General features: G+C 42.7%; 1 protein-coding gene across 1 annotated transcript; it reads right to left on the bottom strand.

Annotated features, from left to right (window-relative positions):
• Window positions 1-286: 286 nt before the first annotated feature.
• L1TD1 (LINE1 type transposase domain containing 1) lies at window positions 287-5,003 on the bottom strand (the record flags this gene model as incomplete). Its single annotated transcript, XM_021679983.1, has 2 exons — window positions 287-1,900; window positions 4,011-5,003. Coding segments are annotated over 2 exons (2,607 nt in total), but the record flags the coding sequence as incomplete, so codon positions are not given.
• Window positions 5,004-27,478: the final 22,475 nt, after the last annotated feature.

Here is a 27,478-nt window from a genome sequence, read left to right as displayed (position 1 = left end):
CCCCATGGTTACATTAACAGATTCCCTCCCTCTCCCCAATAGTTTAGAAAGCCTACTCTTGCACAAGCTACCATGATTAACACTAATTTTAACACACACCCTTTAACTTCACCAACATTTAAGTAGTATCTGTAACCTTCCTTTCCCCTACTCCCCAAGTATACTGTTCACAGTCCATCCTCCTGGGTAGAAATGTGGCATTTTAATTTCGTTTTCCTTTTTGACTCTTGCTGTGGGAGGAAGGTAATATATATTGTGTGTACGTGTTTATAGTCATCCTAGATTGCTAAAGTATATCCTCCAGTAATTCTTTCAAAGAGGGTATGCAAGAAACAAACTTTGTGAATTCTTCGGTATCAAAAAATGTCTTTGTTTTACCTTCAAAATCAAATGCCAATTTGGCTGGGTATAGGATTCTAGGTGTAAAGCCTTTTGCCTGCAGAACTTTTATGACATTGCTCCACTGACTTCTAGCATCTAGAGTATCTAATGATAAGTCTGCGGTCATTCTGATTCTTGTTCCTCTGTAGGTTATTTCTTTTTTTCTGGAAGCCTTTAGGATTTTTTCTTTATCACTGGAATTCCCAAATTTCACCAAGATGTGTCTAGGAGTGAGTCTCTTCTCATCAATCTTACTAGGTATTCGGTAAGCACTGACAACCTCAAGACTTGAATCTTTTAGCTCTGGAAAGTTTTCTTCAATGATTTCCTTAATTATTTCCTCTGCTCCATTCTCTTTATTATCTTTTTCTGGAATTCCTATCAAACGGATGTTGGAACTTCTGGATCTATCCTCTATGTCTCTTGACCTTTCTTTATTTATTATCTGTTTGGCCATTTGCATTGTATCCTTAGAGAATTCTTCAATTCGGTCTTCCAGATTGTCCATTCTCTCTTCAAGTGTGTCTATTCTGCTATTCAGAACATCTATTGAGTTTTTTATTCCCAAGACCTCTGGAAGGTAATTTTTAAGATTTGCAACCTCCTCCTGTAGCTCTCTAAAGTTAATTACATTTCTTCTAAAGTTTTCTTCAGTTTCTTGTATTAAGTCTGTTTCTTTAGATGTTTGCTCATCTGTTAGCAGAGTTTTGTGTCGCTCTTTCTCAGTCTTCCTTAAAAATTTGGTGATTCCTGATGGAGTACTCGAATTTGTACTTATTAAATGCCTTTTCTGCTTATCAGAACTTATCTCTAGTGATTTTGAGGGAGAGGCCAAATGCAAGGTTGGACAGACTGTCCCAACTCCTTGGTTTCTGGGCATAGCTGTTTCCTTTTTATCCTGGGTTTTTTGTACCATCTGATGTTTCACCAATTTTTTCTTCTCAAAGTCCTGAGCCAAATAATCATAGGCAGTTTCTTTAAGTCCATCTGAGGCCTCTTTTTTCTCAATCTGGGAGGCAGTCTTTACATTTTCTACCTCAGAGTCCTCTCCTTCCTCCCACGATAAAACTACTTCCATTTCCCACTCTGAACCTTTTTCCTCCTCTGGCTCAGAATCTTCTACCTCTCTAATTAAAACAATCTCCAAACCATTATTTTTTTCTTCAACTCCACATTGTGTATTTACCTCAGAATGACGCTGAAAGGTTGAATCCTGTTTGTCACGTAATACTGAAGCCTCTTCTTCTCCCTCCTCCTCCAGCCCTGAAGTCTCTTCTTCCTCCTCCTCCAGGCCTGAAGCCTCTTCTTCCTCATCCAACTCTGAAGCCTCTTCTCCCTCTTCTTCCAGCTCTGAAGCCTCTTCTCCCTCTTCTTCCAGCTCTGAAGACTCTTCTTCCTGAATCTCTAAGTTCTTCACCTCCTCTGGCTCAGCAACCTTTACTTTTTTAACAAATAGAAAACTCAAGCCATCACTGGCTTCCCCCTCAGCTCCATGCTTCAAATCTAGTCGAGTTTTTTCCTGAAAGGAAAAAAAAAATGTATCATTTGTCTTTTAAAGGAATTAATCCTTTCACTCTGTAAGTTTAATTTGACTACATATTTGAACAATTACCAAATATCTAGAAAATTATTTATTACTTGTTCTTGAATGCCTAGGTCCCCAAACAAGTCAAGTTTCCCCTATGATAACCCCATCACACCTGTTATCTGTGTAGCACCTCAACAAATTTCTATGAGGTCATAATGTTTAGTGTGTTCCTTCTATATTCCCAATACTGACTCTCAAGAACAACTTGTGTTAGTGAATATCTGATTACATGCAGGATCCTATGATAAAGAGACTTCTCTAACTTCAGGAACACTACAAAGTCCCCCCATCCCCCCGAAAACTCACATTTCCTTTTCCCCCAAAGGAAACAAAAGTAAATCTAGTATTTCTTAAAGATGCCATGTGCAGTTCAAACTACAGTCACATTACTCAAAAGGAAAGCATGTTTTGGTTAGGAGTACAGGCTCAATTTAAGACCACTTTGTTCGGGGGCACCTAGCTGGCTCAGTTGGCAGAGCCTGCGACTCTCAATCTCAGGGTCATGGGTTCAAGCCCCAACTTTGGGCATGGAGCCGACTTAAAAAAAAGATTGCTTGTTCAAACCCAGCTGTCACATTTGCTACTGGTACATCAACTTGCTAGAAGAGCATCTACTTTGGATAGTTGTGAGGGTTCAATAGGACAACCTAGGTACTGAGCTTGAGACAGTATCTGTAATATAGTAAGTTGGCTCATAATATTCCTTGGAACCATGTCCTTGCCTCTGAGCTTTTCACTTAATGCTCCCTCTGTTACGGACTCTTCCCTATTTAGGGCTGGCTGGCCACTAATTGTCCTTCCACCTCCCCAGACCCTCCAGGACAGGCTGGGTGCCTCATCTGTGTAAATCGCCAGGAAACAGTTAATTTCTGAGGACCCATCAAAAATACTGGCTTACGATACAGACCTCTGAGGAAATATTCCATTCATGAATTGGCATAATAAATATTGTTAAAATGTCTATACTACCCAAGGCAATCTGCAGATTCAGTGCAATCTCTACCAACATCCCAATGGCATTTTTCACAGGATAGAACAATCCTAAAATTTGTATGGAACCACAAAAGACCACAAATACCCAAAGCAGGAGGCATCACACCCTGATTTCAAACCATATTACAAAGCTATAGTAATCAAAACAGTATGGTATTGTATGGAACTCACAAAAACAGAAACATAGATCAATATAAACAGAATAGAAAGTCCAGAAAAAAACTCAAAGCATATATGGTCAACTATTTATTGAAAAAGGACTCAAGAATACGGAATGGGGCTAGTGTCTTTAGTAAATGGTGCTGGGAAAACTGGACAGTCACATGCAAAAGAATGAAACTAGACTACTATCTTGCACCACAGACAAAAGTAAGAAATATACACACATCCAAGAAGAGACAGAGAATCTCTACAATATACCACAGGAATTATCTTTTAGGATTGGAATCACAAAAAATATTCAGAAAATAACCGAAAGTGTTTTCAATGAAATCAAATACATGGGAACATAATCTAGTATGATGTAAGAAACAGAAAAGATAATCTAATCTGATGTAAAAACAAAAATCCATACATGGAATGGATAACAGCTAGATATTAACATTAATGAACACTCGAATAGGCTTTAGTAAAATAGGTTTATTTGCATTTCCCTGACTGCTAATGAAGACTGACCAGGACTGCTTTATAAATTCAAAGTTGAACATACTTATTATACTTGATGATTTTTTTCATCATCCTACTGCATGAGGGCTTTTAATTGAATTTACTCATTTGTTTATTTCTATTTATCCTTTTAATGATTTAAAAGCTACTATCCTAGTGTTTATTTTTCCTTTTAATGTCTGTAATGAATACGTACAATCTCTTCTCAAGCTCTTCCAAGCTTCCAACACCATCCATTAAAAGAAAAAAAGCCATTAAGTTATTACTTTTAATGTCATGCTTTTACTTTTAAGAAATTGTTTTTTAAAACTTGTTTAACCTTTGGAATAACTTTATCAACTACTACTTATTCTCTGTACATGAGCTCCACAGGTCTACTTACCACTTTTTCTTGAATCCCGTACCTTCTTCCTCTCTTTTTTTCCTTTTGTGGGAGTACATCTTTCAGTAATTCGTTCAAAAATGGTTTTTGGCTAATAAAAGTGCTGAGACTTTGCATATCTGAAAAGGTCCTTAGTTCACCCTCACACTTAAATGTTAATTTAACCTGGCATAGAACTTTAGGTTCAAAATCATTTTCCCTCAGAATGTTGAAGACGTTACTCCATTGCTTACTAATGTCCAGTGTTGCTGATGAAAAGTCTGCCACCAACGTAAGTACTGCTCCTTCATCTTCTCTGGAGGTTTTTAGAATTTTCTCTTGATTCTTTGAATTCTGAGGGATTTTTTCCTCTCTTTTTTCTCTGACCGGTTCATCCTCTCCAATCTCTCGGTTCTCTCGTGTTACTTCTGTATGGATACAACGATCTCCCCAAGTGTTGTCTATATTGCTTATGGCTTCTTCCACACTTTCCATGACTTTGTCATTTTTTGATTCATCACGGGACAATTCCTTACCTTGGTTTATACTGTACTCTTCAGCTTTGTCTAATTTGCTACTCAGCTCACTTACTTCTTTTCTTTTAAAAGTCAAATTTTCACTATCTTCAACTATTTCAGCGTTTGCTCCTTCTATTTTCTCTACCAACCCTGTTTTTTGTGTGGCTAAACCTTTTATTTGTGGCCACTCCTTTTTGGTACTGGAGTTGTTTATATTTTTCACTTCAGGTATTTTACTTTCTACTCCTAAAATTTCCTTTAGGTCCTTTTTAAGGGATTCCCTTATCTCTTCAACCATTAAGTCCAGATTTTCCATCAAGCCCTTAAACTTCATCAGCATAACTGCTGACATGTCTTTGCATTTTAAATCTAATACCTGAGCCATCTCCTGGTCAGTTTCTATCAACTGAATTCTTTCCCTATGGGTGCTATTTTCCTGTTTCTTTGCAAGTCTAGCAATTTCTGACTCTACAATGGACATTGCGGATACGTTGTTTTATTTTATTTTCTTGAAGAGTAATTTTTGTTCTTGCAGCTCTGCTAGACTCCCCCAAACTCAAAAATCCTTAAAATATATATATCATCTGAAATATAAAAAAAAATAAAGACTCATTTACTGAAGAATTCTTTTGAGAATCACAGTAATCAAGAACATAAATGTGGTTATTAAGTAAACTATGAGTACTCCACAACAATTTAATATAAAGGGTAACAAGATGGGTATATGCATGCCAAAAAAAAGTCAGAACTCAAAATTCACACATTATTAAAACCCCATTCAAGTAAAGTTTTCAATGCCATAAATCAACCAAATAGTAGATTAAAAAGGCTGAGGGAAATCAGCCAGTTTCCTATACTATTGACTTTGGGGCGCCTGGGTGGCTCAGTCATTAAGCATCTGCCTTCGGCTCAGGTCATGATCCCAGGGTCCTGGGATCGGGCCCCACATCGGGCTCCCTGTTTGGCAGAAAGCATGCTTCTCCCTCTTCCATTCCCCCTGCTTATGTTCCCTCTCTCTCGCTGTCTCTCTGTCAAACAAATAAAATCTTAAAAAAAAAAAAAAGAAAGAAAAAGAAAAGAAACATTTTTAAAAGAGTGTACCATACCAATTTTTGGAAGTTTAAGGTGACTGGATGGAATCTTACACAAAATGGAAAGAGAAGCCCCTTTTTTGATTGCAGAGAAAGTTAACATTAAGACTTTAATTTCTTAAAACCAGCTCTCCGGGCGCCTGGGTGGCTCAGTCGGTTAAGCATCTGACTGGATTTCAGCTTAAGGTCGTGATCTGAGGAGGCTTAGAGCTCTGCACTCAGCAGGGAGTCTGCTTGAGATGCTCTTCCCCCCTCCCTCTGCCCCTCCCCCCTCTTCACACAGGCTCTCCCCCTCCCAAATAAATCTTAAAAAACAAAAAACTACCCAGCTCAAGTCAATTCAGAATATTACTTTCCAGAATGCAAGTATTAAGACATACCCTGAGGGGAGGAGAATAACTAAAACCCATGCCTACTCACACCTCACAAAGGCCCCTTTTTCTTTGCTGGAGACTCACTTAGGTTGTTCATTTTTGTTTCTCATCTTCCACTCTACTGTCCTGACCCTGCATGGTGGAGAGGCAGAGACCACTCCCATTCCTCATCCTTTAGTTCACAGGGATGAGAAGAGGGTATACACAATACACACACTTTGGACAACAGCCGGGATGCCTGTTCCTGAACCTTTTCCTCTGCAAAGCCTGGTAGGTATTCAAGTTTTAAGCAGTTGAGTTTACTGCTGATACACTAACAATTGTACCCCCTACTGATTAATCACTGCTGTCAAGACCCCAACTGCTTGAACTTGCAGGTATGAAAAGAAAAATTAAATCCCCTTTAACAGAATTCAGCGACTTAATGGAAGGAGACTAGAGCAAATAAAACTGCTAGCTATTATTGAAGCAGATGAACAAGAGAGAAAGGGGAAACAGGACTTGTGAGTATGTATAGTAACTTTGAGGGAAGCATCTAATGGAAGGATACAAAACACAGATCATAGGAATAGAACCCCCCCACACCGAAATTAAGTCATCTGACTGAAAAAAAATAAAATAAAATCATCTGATCTGGTGCAAGGTTAATAAAATATGCATATACATCTATATATAATCCTGATAAACTTCTGAATGCAGACATGAGCCATATAAGTTCCCAGACACTCATTCACATTTAGTGAACACAGACTATATGCTAATTAGATAGTAAAGGAAAAAGATGTTGACCTAGATGGGGCCCCTGGGTGGCTCAGTCACTTAAGCACCTGACTTGATTTCAGCTCAGGTCATGAGCTCAGAGATGGGAGTCCTGCATTGGGCTTGTGCTGGGTGTGGAGCCTGCTTAGGATTCTCTCTCTCCCCCTTCCCACAGGGGCTCTCTCAAAACAAAAACCAAAAAACCCTGACACGGGATCTCCCCTTCAGAACATCTAGGGAGAGACAAGTATCAAATGGCAACTGTGCCAACTTACAAGGTAAGGGTCGAGGGTCAAGGGTGTCTAGACCAGGTGTCATCTGATGTATTCAGTGAGACCCAGGACGGCTTCCCTGCACAAGCAGCTCACACTGAATCTGAGAAATAAGCAGCAGTTACACAATGAAGAATGGAAGCAGGTACATTCCACACAGAGGGAAAACTACCCACCAGGCTGGAGCGAGCATCTGTGGAAGGGTAACCTACAGAAGGAGGGAGCACAGGGGACAGCTTTGGGGCATTCGGCTTCCCTACTAGACAAATGCTTGCTATGCACCGAAACAAAGGGCCAAGAAAGAACCAGGTTTTAAAGGAAGAGTACAAATTTTGTTTGACCTATCAAGTTTGAGGTGCCCCTGAAATAATTAGAGAACAAGCTAAGTGGGTCTAGAACCCAGCCTAGTTTCTGCTCTGCAGATACACATTTGTGAATCATATGCCCATAGGCAGTTAATTCTGTAACTAACAAACATTCAAGAAAAGAAAAAAATCAAATTAGCATGAGACTAAAGATGAGATGATAAACTATATACTGGGAGAAAATATTTCCAAGGTACATCTGATAAAGGATTGTTATTCAAAATATACAAATTCTTACAATTCAGTATAAAGAAAATGAACAACCTGATTAAAAAATGGGCAAAAGACCAAGAGACACCTCACCAGGGGAGATATGCAAATAGCAATTCAGCATACGGAAAGATGCTCCACAACCATCAGGTAAATGCAAATTAAAATGAGATACCACAACACGCCTACTGGAATGGCCAAGATCCAAAATACTGGCAACATCAGATGCTGGTAAGAATGCAGAGTTAAGGGGCACCTGGGTGGCTCAGTCGTTAAGCGTCTGCCTTCGGCTCAGGTCATGATCCCAGGGCCCTGGGATCGAGCCACGCGTCGGGCTCCCTGCTCCGCGGGAAGCCTGCTTCTCCCTCTCCCACTCCCCCTGCTTGTGTTCCCTCTCTCGCTGTGTCTCTCACTGTCAAATAAATAAATAAATAAATCTTTAAAAATAAATAAATAAATAAGAATGCAGAGTTAACACTGCATTCACTGCTTATGCAAATAATATTACAGCTACTTTGGAAGACAATTTGCCAGTTTCTTGCAAAACTAAACATACTCTTCACCATATAATCCTGTAATCGTGCTCCTTGGTATTTATGCAAAGGAGTGGTAAACTTATATCCATACAAAAACCTGCATACCCAGAGGTGTATAGCAGTTTTATTCAGAATTGCCAAAACTTAGAAGCAACCAAGATATTTTTCAGTAGGTGGATAAACTGTGGTACCTCCAAACAATGCAATATTCTTCAGTGCTAACAAGAAATGAGTTACTAAGCCATACAAGGACATGGAGGAACCTAAAATGCATAGGAACCAAGTCTAAGAAGACACCCTGAAAAGGCTACATACTGTGTGGTTCCAATTACATGACATTCTGGAAAAGTCAAAACTATAGAGACAGAAAAAAGATGAGTTGTTCTCAGGGACTGAGGGGAGAGAGATGAACAGGCAGAGCACAGAGGATTTTTAGGACAGTGAAACTATTTTGTATGATACAACAGCAGATACAGGTCACACAGTTGTCAAAACACACAGAAACTCAGAAAATTCATTCACCAGGAGTGAACCCTAATGCAAACTCCGGGCTTTGGGTGATAATGACGTATCAGTGTAAATTCCCTGGTTGTAACAGATGTAGCACTTGGGCGTGGGATGCTGATGAGCAGTTCATGTGTGGGGCAGGGAACATCCGGGACTTCTCCATACTTTGCACTCAATATGCTGTAAACCTAAAACTGCTCCAAAAATTAAGTTTACTAATTAAAAGATAGCATAAAACATCTCGTCTGCAATGCCAAAGCATAAAAAAACAGAACTTTAGGGACCATTACAAAAAGGCTGTGATATAAGAATCATACTAGCAGCTAATAGGTTATATTAATGTCGGGACAAAAAGAAGGATACATACTTACAATCACGTAGTTCAACAATGTCTCATTATAGAAAAACCAAAATAAGAAAAATTATGATAGCATGAACTTAGAAGATAAAGATTTCTATGTATGGTATTTAAATGAGTAAAGGATACAGATATTTAAATTCTAAAATAACTCAGTCAAGTGTCTGCCTTCAGCTCAGGTCATGATCCCAGGGTCCTGGGATCGAGCCCCGCGGTCAGGCTCTCTGCTCAAGCGGGGAGTCTGCTTCTCCCTCTCCCCCCACCCAGGCGCCCAGTTGCAAAAAATCTTAAACCTAGCATTCATTCATGATAAAACTCAAATTATGAGCAACAAGAGGTCAAAGGAAATATGTATAATAAAGATCTTGATTAAGGGCGCCTGGGTGGCTCAGTCATTAAGCGTCTGCCTTTGGCTCAGGTCATGGTCCCAGGGTTCTGGGATCGAGCCCCGCATCGGGCTCCCTGCTCAGCGGGAAGCCTGCTTCTCCCTCTCCCACTCCCCCTGCTTGTGTTCCTGCTCTCGCTCTCTCTCTCTGTCAAAAGAAATAAATAAAATCTTAAAAAAAAAAAAAAATCTTGATTAAGTCAGAGAAAAGGTCAAAAGAGGAAACATCAACTTGACTACTAATACAAAAAGTGATCAATATTACACACATATCATCCTTCCTAATGAAATAAACTAGAAAATCCAACACCGGGAGTTGTACCTAAAGCTTAACCAAGGCGACTATGAGAAAGCAAGGAGTAGGGCGCCTGGGTGGCTCAGCTGTTAAGCGTCTGCCTCCGGCTCAGGTCATGATCCCAGGGTCCTGGGATCGAGCCCCACATCGGGCTCCCTGCTCAGTGGGAAGCCTGCTTCTCCCTCTCCCTCTGACACTCCCCCTGCTTGTGTTCCCTCCCGGGCTGTGTCTCTGTCAATAAAGAAATAAAACCTTTAAAAAAAAAAAAAGAAAGAAAAGAAAGCAAGGATTTAAGAGTCCACTGGGTAAGACTTTCCACGGGGCTTCAATACTTCAGCAACATGGGGAATGAGGTACCTATTCCAGTTTAGGAGACCAAGGGAATGTGTACCTCTTAATCTGGATCCCAGCTGAACAAATCAGTGCAGAAGAGCAGGAAATTCTGAATGTGGATCACTTATTAAATGATATTCAGGAACATGAATTTTATTAGCTGTGATAATACTGTGGTTATTTAAGAAATGTCCTTATTTTGGGCGCCTGGGTGGCTCAGATGGTTAAGCGTCTGCCTTCGGCTCAGATCATGATCCCAGGGTCCTGGGATCGAGTCCCGCATCGGGCTCTCTGCTCCTTGGGAGCCTGCTTCTCCCTCTGCCTCTCTCTGTGTCTCTCATGAATAAATAAATAAAATCTTTAAAAAAAAAAAAGAAATGTCCTTATTTTTTGAGATATATGGTTCAAAAGAGCCAAAATGGCGTCACTTACGTTAAGGCGCCAAGTCAGTAAACTGAGACTGAATACCTAACCTAACTGCAGTTTTAACCCAGGACTGTAACCTTGAAGAGGTCAATCAGGAATTTTCTGGTCAGCAGAAAATAATCTGTCACACGGGTCCTCTCCTTCCCCCCAAAAGAAGATGAGATAATCCACCTATTAAAACCCTTTTGTTGGGGTGCCTGGGTTGCTCAGTCATTAGGTGTCTGCCTCCAGCTTGCGTCATGATCCGGGGGTCCTGGGATCAAGCCCCACATTGGGCTCGGCGGGAAGCCTGCTTCTCCCTCTCCCGCTCTCCCTGCTTGTGTTCCCTCTCTCTCTGTGTCTCTCTGTCAAATAAATAAATAAAATCTTAAAAAAAAAAAAAACCCAAAAACAAAAATACCCTTTTGTTCCCAGATGAAGGGAACCTCACCTGAACTAATCCTTTTTCTGTTTAGGACTTCCTTGTCCTGCCTTTAAAAACCTTACCCTTTTTATAGAACTTTGGCACTCCCCTCCATTTGCTAGACAGGATGAAGTCCAGCTCATGAATTCATAAACTTGTTTGAATTTTTGTTTTTTTAAAAATACTTTTTTTTTTTTAAACTGAAGCATAGTTGCCATATACTACGGTAGTTCAGGCATACAAATAGGGACTCTACCTTACAATATGTTCACCACGATGATAACAGTCACAACAATACTCAAGTTTTTAAAGGTAAAATGACATGTCTGGAATTTACTTTAAATACTGCAGCAGGGACTGGGTGGCTCAGTCGGTTGGTTAAGCATCTGCCTTTTGCGCGGGTCGTGGTCCCAGGGTCCTGGGATCAAGCCTCACATCAGGCTCCTTCCTCAGCGGAGCCTGCTTATGGTCTCTCTGACAAATAGATAAAATCGTAAAAAAATATATATATATACATATAGGAGTTTATTCTATTGTATGTGTGCAAGTATTCCTAACTTTTTTTTTTTAAGATATTATTTAAGTAATCTCTACACCCTATGTGGGGCTCAAACTCACTACTTCAAGATCCAATGACTGAGCCAGCCAGCTGCTCCACCTCCTAACTAAAAAATTGTTAAGAAAAAATCACTGGACTGGGGCACCTGGGTGGCTCAGTCGTTAAGTGTCTGCCTTCAGCTCAGGTCATGATCCCAGGGTCCTAGGATTGAGCCCCGCATCAGGCTCCCTGCTCCACGGGAAGCCTACTTCTCCCTCTCCCACTCCCCCCTGCTTGTGTTCCCGCTCTCGCTGTCTCTCTCTGTGTCAAATAAATAAATAAAAATCTTTAAAAAATAAATAAATAAATATTGATCCACAAGGTAAAAACAATCACAAACCCCTCATCAGATCAGCATTATAAAGAAAAATCAATACATTTTAAAACGTTCCATATCCAGAAGTTTCCTTTGAACTACACACAAGACAATTTTCATTACATAGTTCTGAACTGCAAGAAAGCTAAAACAGAAGGAATAAAAAGCTAAACAGGTAAGTAATCCACAGAAGAGGGAGTAACATTCTAAACCACCACAAAAAAATCATTAATGTTTTTTATATTAAAAGCTTATATAATAAGCTAAAATTAAAAAAAGGCATGCAAAGCAATACCAAACATATGAAAAGGTGCCCAACCCTGGAAGTTGAGGATTTTTTTTTTTAAAAAAGGATCACTTTTGCCTATCTAGAGTGGGAGTGGTTACAGCTTTCCAGGAAATTGGAAAACCTACTAAAATCAGATATATTACATAACTCTCCCCTTGAGACTCTACGCCAGGAATAAAACCACCTGTACTTAAGAACACTGAGACAAAAGGTTTAGCATTGTGCTTTTTGTGACAAAAGCCCAGAAAGCAATGCCATTTAGTAAGAGGATTGAACCACTGAAGGTATAACCACACTGTGCAACTCTAAGCAACCATTACCGAGTATATTTAGAGACAAAAACACACAGCTTGGAGTGTCCTTGATACATTGAAGAAAAAAACAAGCTGCAGAAAACGCAGGTACTATAATCTCGTTTTTGTAAATGCACACAAAACCAACAGAAACGAGAATGAACAGTAAACATGAAATAGGCTCAATTTTATGAATCCGGAAAATGCAAACCAGAACAGATTCTAGTGTTTTAAAAAGCGGATATGGCCAGGGCTGGGGCAAATCTCTCTCCACTGAAAGGGGCACTGGGAATTATCAAAACCTTTTGGGTAATTAAACTGGGAAAAGTATAATGCCATTTAGAAAAAGTTCAAGCCAGTCTTTTCCTTTATTCTTCTCCCCCGCATGCAGAAAAAACCCGGATATGGTAGGTGATAAAGAAATGGCAAGCCACAAACTCTGGGTGGCCACAGAGAAAGGCGTGGGGTATATGAACTCTTTTTCTAGCTAAAAGGAAATCCACAATACCGCCAGCAAATTCAGGGAAAAAAAAAAAAACCCACACGAAGAACTAACTGGCTCCCCATTTTGAAAATTCACCACATAGGAAATGCAAGTAGATAATAAACATATGAAAAGCAGTCCCGGCCAAGGAAATGCAAACCAAAACAAGCTGCTCCGCCCGGGAGATTAAGGGAAAATTTATTCACCCTCCCCCTACCCATGGCCTAGGGTGTGTGAATTGCTAAAGATTTCTCGCCCTGCCTAACAGGTTCCAGTCTCCAGAGCGTGCCCTCCTGTGGTACATTAGTTAGAGTTCATTACAACATAAACCCAAACTCATGGTGCTGCACCCATGAAAAACCTCCCAAATTTTCCTACCCTTAACCCCTTTTGATGGCCGTCTAAACCTGACCTGAAACTCACCAAATGGGCCCCAGCCTCAGTGTTGGCAAATCCCGTTTTCCTCCCTGATTAGGAATTCTGAAGCCTGAGTGGATAGAATTTCAGGATGTCTGGGATCCTGGGTAGGAAACAGACCACTTACTTACTTTCATTTATCTCTGACCGGAATTTAGCATTTGACAGTGATCAAAATAATACGTTTGAGATACTGAGTATGTGATCTTCTTAACCTATTTAACAAAACCGAGTGGCAGATCTAAACTACTCTTTAATTTGACATAATGAGGGTAAAAGTGTTTCACCATACCTGCCACAGCTGTACTGCGAAATTCCTGTGATTTCTAGTGAGGACAAAATCTGGGATTCGGCTAAGACAACCACAGCCCCAGGCAAAGGCTGACACCCTCCGCTGCTAGACTCACAGCTCATGGGTCCAAAGGTCAATTGCCCAATTCACTCTCAACTATGCACACAGGAACCCTTGCCTTCCACTTCTCCCGCGCCCCCAGTCCATCAAATCAAGTCTCAGCTGCTTACCCAGTGAAGGCCGTTCACCTGGAAGAAAGTTCTCTGCAGACCAGGACTTGGTCTTCCGCACAGCCGCCTGTCAGTGCCTAGAGTAAAGCAAAGTCCATGACGCAGAATTTAAAGTTTAAGGTTTAGGGGCGCCTGGGTGGCTCAGTCGATTAAGCGCCTAACTTCGGCTCAGGTCATGATCCTGGGGTCGGGGATCGAGCCCCGCATCGGGCTCCCTGCTGAGCGGGGAGTCCGCTTCTCCTGTCCCCTGACTTGTATTATCGCTCGCTCACTCACTTTCTCTCAAATAAAATAATAAAGTTTAAGGTTTAAATATGTAGAGAAATACCCCATTTTATACACAGAAAAAAAAAAAAGGCTCGGGACACCTGGGTGGCTCAGTCGGTTAAGCGTCTGCCTTCGGCTCGGGTCATGATCCCAGAGTCCTGGGATCGAGTCCCGCATCGGGCTCCCTGCTCCACGGGGAGCCTGCTTCTCCCTCTGCCTCTGTCTCTCTCTCTGTCTCTCATGAATAAATAAATAAAATCTTTAAAAAAAATAAAAAAATAAAAAAAAAAGAAAGCAAGAATATGTGAAAATACTATGTTTAAAAAAAAAAAAAGGCTCTTCTTCAGCTGCGTATTTGCTTACATGTATAGGATCACAGGAGTATGTATGCAAAGATACAAAGGTATTAATGGAGAGTCTGGGAGTAAAGGTGAGGGGAGGGCTGCAGGGAAGGGAAAGATCTAGGGCCCCAACCGAGGTACGCAGAGTGACAGGGAAAGAGGGTGGTTTCTTCTTTGTGCTGGCTGGGGTAGATTTCCTGACAATTTGGCAGTAAACATATATTCCTTTTGTCGTTTGGAAAAAGAGTTCAGTTATTTATTTATTTTTTTAAATATTTTATTTATTTGACAGGGAGAGAGATAGCGAGAGCAGGAACACAAGCAGGGGGAGTGGGAGAGGGAGAAGCAGGCTTCCCGCCGAGCAGGGAGCCCGATGTGGGACTCGATCCCGGGACTCCGGGATCATGACCTGAGCCGAAGGCAGACGCTTAACGACTGAGCCACCCAGGCGCCCAAGAATTCAGTTATTTCTAACAACGAAGGAGATGCAGAAAAAGTCACTACCTTCAAATCGATTCCCTTCCAGTTTATGGAAAATACTGTTTAGATGGGTTGAAGATGAAGTTCAAGGCCTCGCATCTAGGAAATGGGAGACAGACCGAACCCCCAAGTCCGCCTGGCTCCAAAGCGCTCACTCCATTACTCCCCAAAGACACCATGGAAATTTTCACCTCCCCCACCTTTCTTTTAAAGCCAGGACTTAAATACTGCCTCCTTTCCTTGACTTCATTTTTTCCTCCTGGCACGGTTATTTTACTCTTCTCTTTCTTTCTTTTATTATTTTTTATTTATTTATTTATTTATTTTTAGTAATTTCTACACCCAATGTGGGGCTCGAACTCACAACCCGGACATCAAGAGTCTCATGCTCTTCTGCCTGCGCCAGCCAGGCGCCCCTGGCACTGCTTATGTTCCTACTTTCCGGGGAGGGGACGCTCAGGAAGGTGCCTCTCTCAGCAGCCCCTCAGGAACGAAGCGGGTAGCAAAGCGAGAGGGGCCCCAGCGGCCCCCACCCCCACCCTCCGCTTGAACCAGCCTTACCTGGTGAGCAGATCCACCCTGAGGACGCACCCGCGCGCCAAGCGAGAAGGAAGGCCGGCTTCAGCAAGTTTTGCTGGCTCCTCCCTTCCCCTGGCGGAGTTCGAAAGATTCTAGTCCAATCCCCTCGCAACCTACACTCCCTCGCCCATCCCCTGGAAATCTCCTCCAGTCCTGAAGCACTTGCTGACTTCCCATTGCTGGCGGTCCCCTGAGCCTGCCCCCAGCTCTGATGCCTCCGAGCCTCTGGCTGAACGAGCCCCACCCCACCCCATCCATACTCCCACCTGACCCAACCTCCCAGCCCACCCCCACCCCAGCCTGCCTCCACCTCAAACAACCCCCTTCCCCAAGTCGCCCCCACCAGCCCTGACTCCTGGCTCACATCTCAATAAAAGCAACACTAATTGCGTAGTTTACTCGGGCGGTAACCCCAGGGGCCGGTCTCAATTCCTGTTTTCTTCAGTCACCACGTTCAATTATGCCCAAACCCTTGAATATGTCTCCTTTCCCTCTCCATGGCTTCAACGCAGTTGGAGCCCGCCATTTCTTGCTGGTGTCCTGGCCTCCCCTCTGGCCCCTCTGCAGTCCTTCTCCATATAATCCCTTTGAGTGGTTTCCCACTAAAAGTAAAGTAAAATTCTAACCCCTCATCCCATTCTGACTCCCTCTTTAACATTGTCTTCATTCTACTCCTCATCACAGGAAATAGCCTCCTTCCTCTTCAGGAAAGAAATTCTTGCCTCAGGGCCTTTGCACTATCTGTTTCCTTTGTGAGTTATTTTTCCAGCTCTTTCACAGCTGATTTCTTTTCATGCTCGGGTCTCCAGTTACATGTTAATTCCTCCAAGAGGCCTCCCAGAACATTTTACAAGGGAGTCACACACCCTATCTTATCACCCTCTTTATTTGGCTCCCAGTTATCAGAACCTGAACATAACCATTCAACTCAATTTTGTGTTTTTTTGGAATGTCTCTCTTCCACTTCCCCACTGGAGTACAGAATATAACCCTAGTAGGGCAAGAATCTTCTTACCTTTCTTGCTCACTGATTTATCTCCCGTACCCAGACTTACGGCGTATGTACTGGGCCCTCGCGTGAAACAAGGGAATGAGTGAGTGAGCAGACTTGTCAAATCAGACTCCGGTGGTACTCCGTGTACTGCTAAATGTGGGCTATCTCCAGAATTAAGAAGGGAGGGCCGAGCAGCTCAGGGAGCTGTCCTGAGATGCAGAGTCAGGGGTTCTCGGTGGTTGGGTTCCCCAGGCGTTCAGATGGAGGTTGACTTGGTCAAGGTTATACAGTTAATAAAGTGAGGCCAGGGCGCCTGGGTGGCTCAGTCGTTAAGTGTCTGCCTTCGGCTCAGGTCATGATCCCAGGGTCCTGGGATCGAGCCCCGTGTCGGGCTCCCTGCTCAGCTGGAAGCCTGCTTCTCCCTCTCTCACTCCCCCTGCTTGTGTTCCCTCTCTACCTGTCTCTCTCTCTGTGTCAAATAAATAAAATAAAATCTTAAAAAAATAAAAAATAAACAGTGAGGCCTCCACACCTGGTAGTAGCCAATGAATGTGTGCGGCATATGAAGGGCACTGTTAACCTCAAAATAAAGTCCCACGATGAGAGGCAAAGGAGCATTTATTTGGGATCAAAGAAGGGCAATTTGGGGAGCACAGATGCAGGTAAATGTGTAAATAGCGTCCTGCCTGTGGGGTGAAAGCAAGGGAGAGGGGAGAGGGCAATGACCTGAGTTGAAGAAAAAAAAGGTTTTCTCTGGATGTTTTACAGCTAAGCTCCTCGGGGTTATACATTGATTGACTATTGATTTTATCTTCAGAGTCCACAACCATCAGACTGGTGATCAGGATGTCCAATTCTGCTAACTTCTCAAACAATTGCTTGAAACAACGGCTATCCTGCCCAGTCCACAGGTTTGGGCCCAGTTACACCGAGGGGGAGCGAGCTGTTTCTCTACTGTGGCCTCTCTCCATATTTTTTTTTAAAGATTTTATTTATTTATTTATTAGAGAGCGAGCGAGAGAGAAACAGCATAAGAGGGGAGAGGGTCAGAGGGAGAAGCAGGCTCCCCGCCGAGCAGGGAGTCCGATGTGGGGACTCGATCCCAGGACTCTGGGATCATGACCTGAGCCGAAGGCAGTCGCTTAACCAACTGAGCCACCCAGGCACCCTCTCTCTCCATATTTTTAAATGGCTCCAGTCATGCCAATTTTTCACAGTATGTAGTATTTTTTAAAAATTCCTTCTGCCTCTCCAGCATTATGAATAAAATCGCTCAAATGGAAAACAATAAAATTAAATAAAGCAATCAAGTGGCAGGGAAAAAAAAAACTTGCATGTGAGTGGCGGTTGAGGGCAAATGCATGAGCTGGAGTGGCAGGCTAGGTGACATTGTAGGGATGCGATCAGCGATACCTCGGAGTGATGGAAACCATACAAGAAGGGCCTCGTTTCTTGAACAAATAAATATCAAGGGGAAAAGAAAGGGGTGGGGGGCAAAGATTAAATGTCAATCTTTAAATCGTTAAAAGAGACTTAAACAATCACTGAGCTCTACCTCTGAATAAAATACTATAAGTTAATTAGTTGAATTTAAATTTAAAAATTAAAAAAAATTTTTTTTTAATAGTGTTTCCGTAATTTTTTTTTTTTTAAGATTTTATTTATTTATTTGAGACAGAGAGAATGAGAGACAGAGAGCATGAGAGGGAGGAGGGTCAGAGGGAGAAGCAGACTCCCTGCCCAGCAGAGAGCCCGATGCGGGACTCGATCCCGGGACTCCAGGATCATGACCTGAGCCGAAGGCAGTCGCTTAACCAACTGAGCCACCCAGGCGCCCTAAAAAATTTTTTAAGTGAAAAAATAAATGGACGGAGTAAATTAAAAAAAATAGTTTAGTCTCCCCATATATCTTTTTTTGGTAGGATTTTATTTGTTCAGGAAAAACAAATAAACAAATAAATAAAAGAGAGTTAAACAACATATTATAGGGAAGAAAAATTCTTCCTCTGTCCTTCAAGGTCTTCCTGCTGGACTAAGAATTCAGTTTTCGTGAGAGAGGTCAACAGAAGAAAGTGCCAGTTTTATTCTGTGCACACAAAGGCCCAATAATGAAATAAAACCTAAAGAAAAGATGGAGACAGGCAGTTCTTATACTTTTTTAGACATAGAGACAATAAATTTGTAAGAAATTGATAAGATAGAGAAAACAGATGTTTGAGAACTTTAATTAGTAAGGATTTTTTTCAAGTAGGTTGTGTTACAGGATTTTTTTCTCCCTTGGTGCCCACGGTTCTTGGTCACGAGGCTTCGAAGAATGAAGAGGGAGAGCAGACAGAGTGGTGGGCAGCAAAGGAAGGTACACTGAGCCATAGCAAAGTGATAGTACAAAGCTCCCGAAGATGGAGGGGACCCAAGAGGGTTGCCATCGGAGTTTCTGAGTCTAGGGGTTTTTATGGGTTTGTTGGAAGGCTGTTTTAATCTGATGAACCTTCCCTGCACCAGGTTTTTGTCACCTACCTTTCATGTGGGAAAGGGTGGAGGGCTCCTTCCAGGGTCTGTAAAATCCTTTTAAGGGTGGTTTCCTCTTAGGATGGAGGCCCCTTGACCTGGCCTGCCTGCCTTCCAACTATCCGTCATCAGATTCCACACCCAAGACAGGGCTTAAACTCACAACCCTGAGATGGAGAGTTGCAGGCTCTACTCACTGAGCCAGCCAGGCAGCCCCGAGTTAGTAAAGATTTTAAGTGGGATTTTGGCTGAGGTAGATTAGGAAAAAAGTAACAAGTTTGTTTCTCAGCTCTCTTAGCTTTAAAGTTCCTGTCTCTGGTGATAAGGATGTCTTTTTACTTCTTAGTACAGGGAGAATACCTTTCATATGGGAGATTTGTTTCCTGCTTTCAGGAAGACAGAGGAGGGTCTGAGTGTCCTTTCACCAGCTATTTCTTAAGAAACTTCTATTCAGGGGCTCAGGTCATGATCCCAGGGTCCTGGGATCGAGCCCCACATTGGGCTCCCTGCTTGGCGGGAAGCCTGCTTCTCCCTCTCCCACTCCCCCTGCTTGTGTTCCCTCTCTCGCTGTCTCTCTCTGTCAAATAAATAAATAAAATTTAAAAAAAAAAAAAAGAAAGAAACTACCTTCTATTGTAGAATAAATCTATTCAGGATAAAAAAGAAAAGAAAAAAAGAAAACGAAACTTCTATTCAAAATAATCAATATGACAAAGTGGCACATTTGGGGCGGCCTGCCCTTGGCCCTACAATATCAATTGTTATTAACTGAATGCAGTGTGTGTGGAGCCTGTTTGGATCCTGACTCAAACACAGGAGAGTACACCAAAAGGGAGACAAAAAGGAAAATTTGAACACTGGATATTTGATGATTTGAAGAGATTAGCTGTCATTTGCACTAAGTGTAATAAGGGTACTGTGATTAGGTGTTTAAGAGAGTAAGACCTCCCAGCCCTGTGTGCAGCAATTTTTGGGGTGAAAATGTTTGTGCCTTGGGCCCTGGGTTTAATGGGCCCATCAAGGCCTGTTTATTGTAAGAAGTGGAGCAGGCTTTGGTTGCCCTGAGACAAGGTTGCCAGCAGGAGCCTGCTGCCTCCGGGGTAAGCAGAGACCTTCCAGAGGGCGTGGGCCTCAGTAGTTGGGGCTTTCTGCGGTAATATAGTACCTTGTTTATTCTGTCCATTCATAATTAATATTTGAGAACAAAATATTAATGGAACTTAATCTAAGAGAAGTTCAATTTACATTTTGTTTTACATCTCAGTACATTTTTTTTTCATCTCAGTACATTTCAATAAGAGACCGTCAAAATAATTATGGTCAAAATTAGAATGTCAAAAACTTATAAATGCTTACTGCTACTATGCCTACATTCAGTTTTTTTTTTAATTAAAGATTTTATTTATTTATTTGAGAGAGACAGAGAGAGTGAGCAAGAGAGAGAGCACGAGCTGGGGGAGGGGCAGAGGGAAAGGGAGAAGCAGACTCCCCGCAGAGCAGGGAGCCCTGGGATCATGACCTGAGGGGAAGGCAGATGCTTAACCGACTGAGCCCCCCAGCTGTCCCTGCATGGCTTCTTCCTGGTATTCCTTCTATGATTGTATGAATGGAGTTGACTGGAGAGGTACTTATCATGTTAATTCCCAAAAAAAGTACACAGCCGATTGCTATAGTTACAAGGAGGTAGACAGGTAATGCAACTGCCCAGCCTTTTTGAGGCCAGTAGGTTAAGCCCAAGAAGTTTAGCTAAGATTCAGGAAGAAAAGCCCATACCAGATAGTATGAAGCACAATCGGGAGGGTAAGAAAATCTCAGGACCTGGATAAATCACTTTTTCTGGCATGGCAATGGTGAATTTTCCACCATTTCCCTGTGGCTCTGGACAGTCTCAGGGTTGAGTCCTCTGTCCAAGCGCCCACCAGGGAGCAGCAGGAAGGTGAGGGAAAAGACCATGGCGCCGCAGTGACCTGACCTACACTTTGTGGTGCCCGAGTAGTTTTAAGACAAACTACCCAGGAGGTTTGGGCAAACAGGGTGAGTGAGCGGACTCCCAGTGATGACCACCAGTTCATTGTTGAGTCTGCCCAGCTCTTCAGACTTAACTGGCCTCTTGGGAGAGAAGATGTTGCCTGGTTCCAGTTGGATGACCAAGTTGACACCCCTTCCACATGCCAGGACAACCCTAAGCCTGAAAGGAAGGGTGTTCCTGAACTCGTAGCAGAATGTTGAAGAAAACCAACCTGGAGTTCCAGCTGAGACACAGCCCTTACCCTCACTCTGCTTGGAATGCCCTTCCTCACCCAAATTCTACCCTTGATTCTGGGTCAGTCAGCGCACTTGTCAACTGTTTATTGTGCATGTACTATGTGCCAAGCACTGTCTCTCCAAGTTTGGCTCTGGTGATGCCTCCTTCAAGAAGTAGCCTGTTGGGCTCTGTAGCCTGAGTTAGGAAGTCTTCAGAGGGCCGGCACTGCTGGGACTTCAGGCGCACATCACTTAGCACAGTTAGAGTTTCCCTGCAACACACCACTGCCCACTCATAAAGCTGGCTCCAGATTCAGGCTGTTGGGTTGAGATCACCACTTTACCAGCTATGTGACTTTGAGTGAATTAGCTACCCTCTCTGTGCATCCTTTTTTTTTTTTTTTTAAGATTTTATTTATTTATTTGACAGAGAGAGACACAGCAAGAGAAGGAACACAAGCAGGGGGAGTGGGAGAGGGAGAAGCAGGTTTCCTGCTGAGGAGGGAGCCCGATGCGGGGCTCGGTCCCAGGACCCTGGGACCATGACCTGAGCCGAAGGCAGACGTTTAACAACCGAGCCACCCAGGCGCCCCTCTGTGCATCCTTTTTTAAAAATCTACAAAGTAGGCAACATAGTACCTACTTTGTGGTGTTGGGAGAATTGGAGATAGTTCAGTTAAAGTACCTTTCACAGTGCTTGGAAGTCAGTAATACGTGCACATTGTGGTAAGTTTGTTAAATACAAGAAAGTACAGGGGCGCCTGGCTGGCTCAGTCCATAGAGCATGCAACTCTTGATCTCAGGGTCATGAGTTTGAGTGTAGGGCCTACTTAAAAAATAACATCCAGGAAAGTATAGAGAAGTGAAGATACCTCCAACAAGTTGATGCACATTCTTTCAGATTTTTCTATGCACACATGTACTTACATAAAATATGAACCTCACATCAGTGACCTTTCCTTCTTTTGGGATTTTGATGAGATTTGAGTTAAACATAAAAAAGAATTGGGGAAGAAATATATATATAATTCAGTCTCTCCAGTTCTGTTTCCTGTAAAATTAGAAATCCTATGGTACCTACCTCATAGATTAAATGGAGTAAAATATGCAAAGGTTTTTAGAATATGCCTAGGGCAGGCATGGTAAGCCTCAGATGTTTGCTATTAATATTGTTAATTTCATCATTTGTTTAAATGCTTGGCAGGGTTTTTTTCCCCCTCAAATAGGTCTTACACATTTTTTGGGGGGGTTAACCTTATTTCTGGGTAATAACTATTTTCATTGCTATTGTGAATGATAGTCCCCCCCCCGCAGCCCCCATCTCTTGCTGATATGTGGGAAAGTAGTAGCTGATATCCTATTGCTAACAGCTCATGGATGGCCTAGCATCTCCTGGGAAAGACAGATCTTGCAAACAGATTAATTTTAACATAGCATGTTAATTGAAAAGATAATGATGAGCAGTGGTTCTATGAATGGTAGGGAAGGCTGCCGGCCGAACTTGCAGGGGAGGTCTGAGGAAGGTTTGTTGGAAGTTGTAATAGTGGACTGTGTCTTGAAGGACAAGCATTTTGCACACCTTGCTAGTGCTGTGCTCCCATAACTGCCTAACTGTTCCTCGGTGGAGGTGCGAAGGTGGTGGGGGCGGGGGGAGCTTTGCCCCCTGCTCCCACTGATGTTAGGACTACAAGTAGAGCACCTGCCTTGGGACTAGAGACCCTCTCTCTTTCCTTTTCACTGCTCTTGTTCCTCAATTTCACAGAGACCACCCTGTTCTAACAGCTAGCCCTGAATTTGCAGCCAAAAAACCCAAGGGATTGGTTACAGCTCTCCTTTGGGATGTAGCACTGTTCTAGCCCAGAGGACATATCCTAATCGACTAAGCTTTCTCTGGAGAAGAATGGTTTCTATGGAGACAGGATACCTAATCCTACCTGTTATTAAAGATTCTCATTTCTTGGGCGCCTGGGTGGCTCAGTTGGTTGGGCGGCTGCCTTCGGCTCAGGTCATGATCCTGGAGTCCCTGGATCGAGTCCCGCATCGGGCTCCCTGCTCAGCAGGGAGTCTGCTTCTCCCTCTGACCCTCCTCCCTCTCATGCTCTCTGTATCTCATTCTCTCTGTCTCAAATAAATAAATAAAATCTTTAAAAAAAAAAAAAAAAAGATTCTCATTTCTTGTTTCTCATCACAATTTCAGGGTGGGGATGCTCCTCTGGATTTATGTAATAAAAGCAAAAAATTTCTTCTGAACAAGATTTCCTTCTAACGGCACATGAATCAGGTGAGTGGAAAACCTGCGCCACCTTCTGGCCACGAGTGTGAGTAGCTTTCTTAAGTCCCATTGTTCTTTCGTATTAAGGCAGGTTTTTACCTTCTTTTCTTGTTGCTAAATCAGAGACTCTGCGAACTTCAGCGTGTGTTCAGCGAAGACTCACCTGAGTTAGGTTAATGCAGATTCTGATTCCTAAGCGAGCACCTGCCTGCCCCAGGATTCTGATGGAAACTGTTCACGGACCACACTCTCAGAAAGAGTAACAATGATGGGATGAAGGCCAAAATGTAAAATGAACAATGGTTTTAAAAAATTGTTTTCTAGTTAAAAAAGAAAACACTTTTGGGGTGCCTGGCTGGCTCAGTCAGTGGAGCATGCGACTCTTGATCTCAGGGTTGTGAGTTGGGTGTAGAGATTACTTAAAAAAAAAATAGTTTTTAAAAAACCCACTTTTTCATGAAAGTGTAAAAGTTTAGGAATACAGAAATATTAAAGATGAAAATTAAAATCACATATAATCCCAACAAAAGCACCATTTTATAATCTTTCTTAATGTTTTTTTCAGTTTTGTGTCTGCAGTGCAAAATTTTCTTTGAAAATATGCATCGTTTTCCTTTGGGGGACTCAAAACCATGTGGTATTTAACCATTCCCACATGGGTTACTGGTGGACCTTGAGGCCATGTTCACTTTTTTTTTTTTTAAGATTTTATTTATTTATTTGACAGAGAGACAGCGAGAGAGGGAACACAAGCAGGGGGAGAGGGTGAAGGAGAAGCAGGCTTTCCGCTGAGCAGGGAGCCTGAATCGGGGCTCGATTCCAGGACCCCGGGGTCATGACCTGAGCCGAAGGCAGACGCTTAACCACTGAGCCACCCAGGTGCCCCTAGGCCATGTTCACTATTATAAATAATAGTATAGTACTGGTGTGACCATCCATTTACATTAATCTTTGTGTATGACTATGATTCTTTCCTTAGGGTGTAATGGGAATGACTCTGGCACAGACTGATTCTGGGTAATATTGCCAGTTCGTTGTTTCTTGTTTCCATACATTGTCCAGAGCTTCCAAAACATGGAACTGCATAGATGAAAGAAGTCAATTCCTCTACAAACATAACAGTTTCCAATAAGAATAATAGAGACTATCCTTCCAAATGTCGAATGGAATTTTACATCCCACGAGGTAGTTCCTCTCTAGGTATATTTTCTTCTGTTCTTTGTTTCCCTTTTTCCTTTTCCCCCAAGCGAAAAAAAAAAATTGGATTTGGATGATTTTTCATTATTAGCCTAATTTTATTTATTTATTTATTTTTAAAGATTTCATCTATTTATTTGTCAGAAGGACAGAGAGGGAGAGAGAGAGAGAGCATAGAAGGGGGAAGGCAGAGGGAAAATCAGGCTCCCTACTGAGCAAGGAGCCCAATGGACTTGATCCCCAGACTCTGGGATTATGACTTGGGCCAAAGGCAGACACCCAACTGACTGAGCCACCCAGGCATCCCTATTAGCCTCATTTTAATGAAGAGGTTGGAATAATAGGAGAGTGTGGTAAGAAAAAAAATAATATACCTTTTTTCATGATGAAATATTATGTGATATACCAAGTTCAGTCCTACTTTATTGAGTGCTAACTTGGTCATGCACTACGTTGGGCCCCATGGGTATGAAGTAAGTGGTAATCTAATTCACAACCTAGAGAGTAACATAGGTATGAAAATAACTACAAAAAAGAAGTGATGAATACACTCAAGGTATACAATGCTCAAGGTATAGATGTACTAATAATATGTAATTCATTTAACTTTCCTATGTTATGTTATCCCATGAAGTAGGTATTACTCTTATCATCATCATTTCCATTTTACATATGAGAACACTAAGGTACAGAGTAACTTGCCCAAAGTCCTAAGAGCTAGGATTTGAACCTATGTGTTCCTGCTCCAGAGTCCATGCACATAACCATTAAACAATAATGTCTCTCTGTAATACCAAGCAGGGAAGGACTATAACTCTGGAGGATCAACAAGGATTTTTAAAAACTAAAACTTTCAACTAATGTTAACTGAGCATCTATTAAATGGCAAGCAGTGTGCAAAGAGCTGGATAGACAGTGGTGAAAAAGATGGTCACGGTCCACGCCTTTATTAAGCTTGCAATCTAGTAGGGGAGCCAATCAGTAAACAAAACCACAAATGGATTCATAATTATATACTTTATATAATATATATGCATGTATATATGTGTTCGTATGTATGTGTGTGGGTGTGTGTGTAATGAAGGCAAAGAACCAAGCACTAATATAAAAATAATAAGACCGAGGAAGGGGTATTAGATGACAGTGGCAGTAGGCATGGCCTCGCTGAGGAAGTGACATTCAAGTCTGGAGCTGAAGTATGAGGAGTTAGCCAGACACAAAAGTGGGAGGAAGAGCTTGAGTACAGAGGACAGGAGCTCGGGGAGAGAGGGACTGAAAGAGAGGCTGTGATAGCGAGGGAGAGGTTGGTCAGTGAAGGATTTGAAGCAGTGGTGGGGAGGAAGTTACAAGGTCCTATGAATATTTCAAGAAGATCATTGGATTCTATGGAGTATGAATTGAGGGAGAGAGGGAGAACTGGGAGAGCAGTTAGAAGAGGGAGAGCAGGCACGGAATGATGGTGGCCTGGACGAGGCTGGTGGCTCTGGACACGAGAAAAGTGGGCATCCGGGGCGCCTGGGTGGCTCAGTTGGTTAAGCGACTGCCTTCGGCTCAGGTCATGGTCCTGGAGTCCCGGGATCGAGTCCCGCATCGGGCTCCCTGCTCGGCAGGGAGTCTGCTTCTCCCTCTGACCCTCCTCCCTCTCATGCTCTCTGTCTCTCATTCTCTCTCTCTCAAATACATAAATAAAATCTTAAAAAAAAAAAAAGTGGGCATCCTGCAGACACACATTAGGGGCACAGCCAACAATTCTGCTGGGTAGCTTAGATGTTGGGGGTGACGTCTAGGAGTTTGACTTGGCCAGTTGGATGGATGTGACACTGTCTGCTGAGGTGGAGAAGCCTGGGGGTGAACAGATTTTGGAGGGATCACAGATCTCTCCAAAATCCAGCTCCCAGGGGCACCTGGGTGGCTCAATTGTTAAGCGTCTGCCTTCAGCTCAGGTCATGATCCCAGAGTCCTGGGATCGAGCCCCGCATTGAGCTCCCTGCTTGGTGGGAAGCCTGCTTCTCCCTCTCCCACTCCCCCTGCTTGTGCTCTCTCTGTCAAATAAATAAGTAAAATCTTAAAAAAAAAAAAAAAAATCCAGCTCCCAGAAATGAGCTTTTGCTGGAGTTCAACTGGCTTAAATCCTGTTCCTTTTTTCAGCCTAATTCACAATCCCCTCCCAATTCCTCCTCTCTTCCATCTCTAAAAATAATCATAATCACCCCCAAATAATAAGCAGTATGACTTGATGTCTTGAGAAATAAGGGGGTGGTGAGCTCTCCTACCAGGCTCCTTGGGCCCCACCCATTGCTCTTTTCTTCTTCTTGCAGGCTCTTGTGCTGTGACTCCAGAATATAAACTCCTCTCTGGTTGTTCACCCATGTGTCCCTCTTCCGAGGGGCATGTTATGTTTTCCGTCTTCTTCCCTGGTGAACTCCCCACCAGCCCTCCCCATTCACAATTGGTAGGTTTATCACCCCCTCTACCTCCATGTTATTTGCAAACCAGTTTCAAAGGGGAGTATGGGAATAATTTGAACATTGGTGCAGCTGAGACTTCCAAGCCCCAGAAATCTTGTTCTTGACTCCATTATTAGAGTGATTTCTTTCAAGGGCACACTGGATCACAAAACACCCCAGACGAAATGATCTCACTGACTCTGGAATGCAGAAAAGATGAGTTCCAGGCTCTGTCAAGTGGCCGAGAGGGTCTTTCCTGACTTAGACCCTTTGGTCTGCCCAGTTATGTCTTTCCACTTCCCTTCCCACACGTTCCATTCACACTTGACGCCTCCCCCCGCCCAAGCAAGTCAAGGGCAGAAAATAGGTCTTACTCACTTCGGTATCCCCTGAGCCTAACATATAGTCA

Source organism: Neomonachus schauinslandi, chromosome 4, assembly GCF_002201575.2.
Source record: "Neomonachus schauinslandi chromosome 4, ASM220157v2, whole genome shotgun sequence".
NCBI classification, from domain to species: Eukaryota; Metazoa; Chordata; class Mammalia; order Carnivora; family Phocidae; genus Neomonachus; species Neomonachus schauinslandi.
Note: the sequence above shows the minus strand (reverse complement) of the source record. Positions and strands in the feature narration are given on the sequence as shown.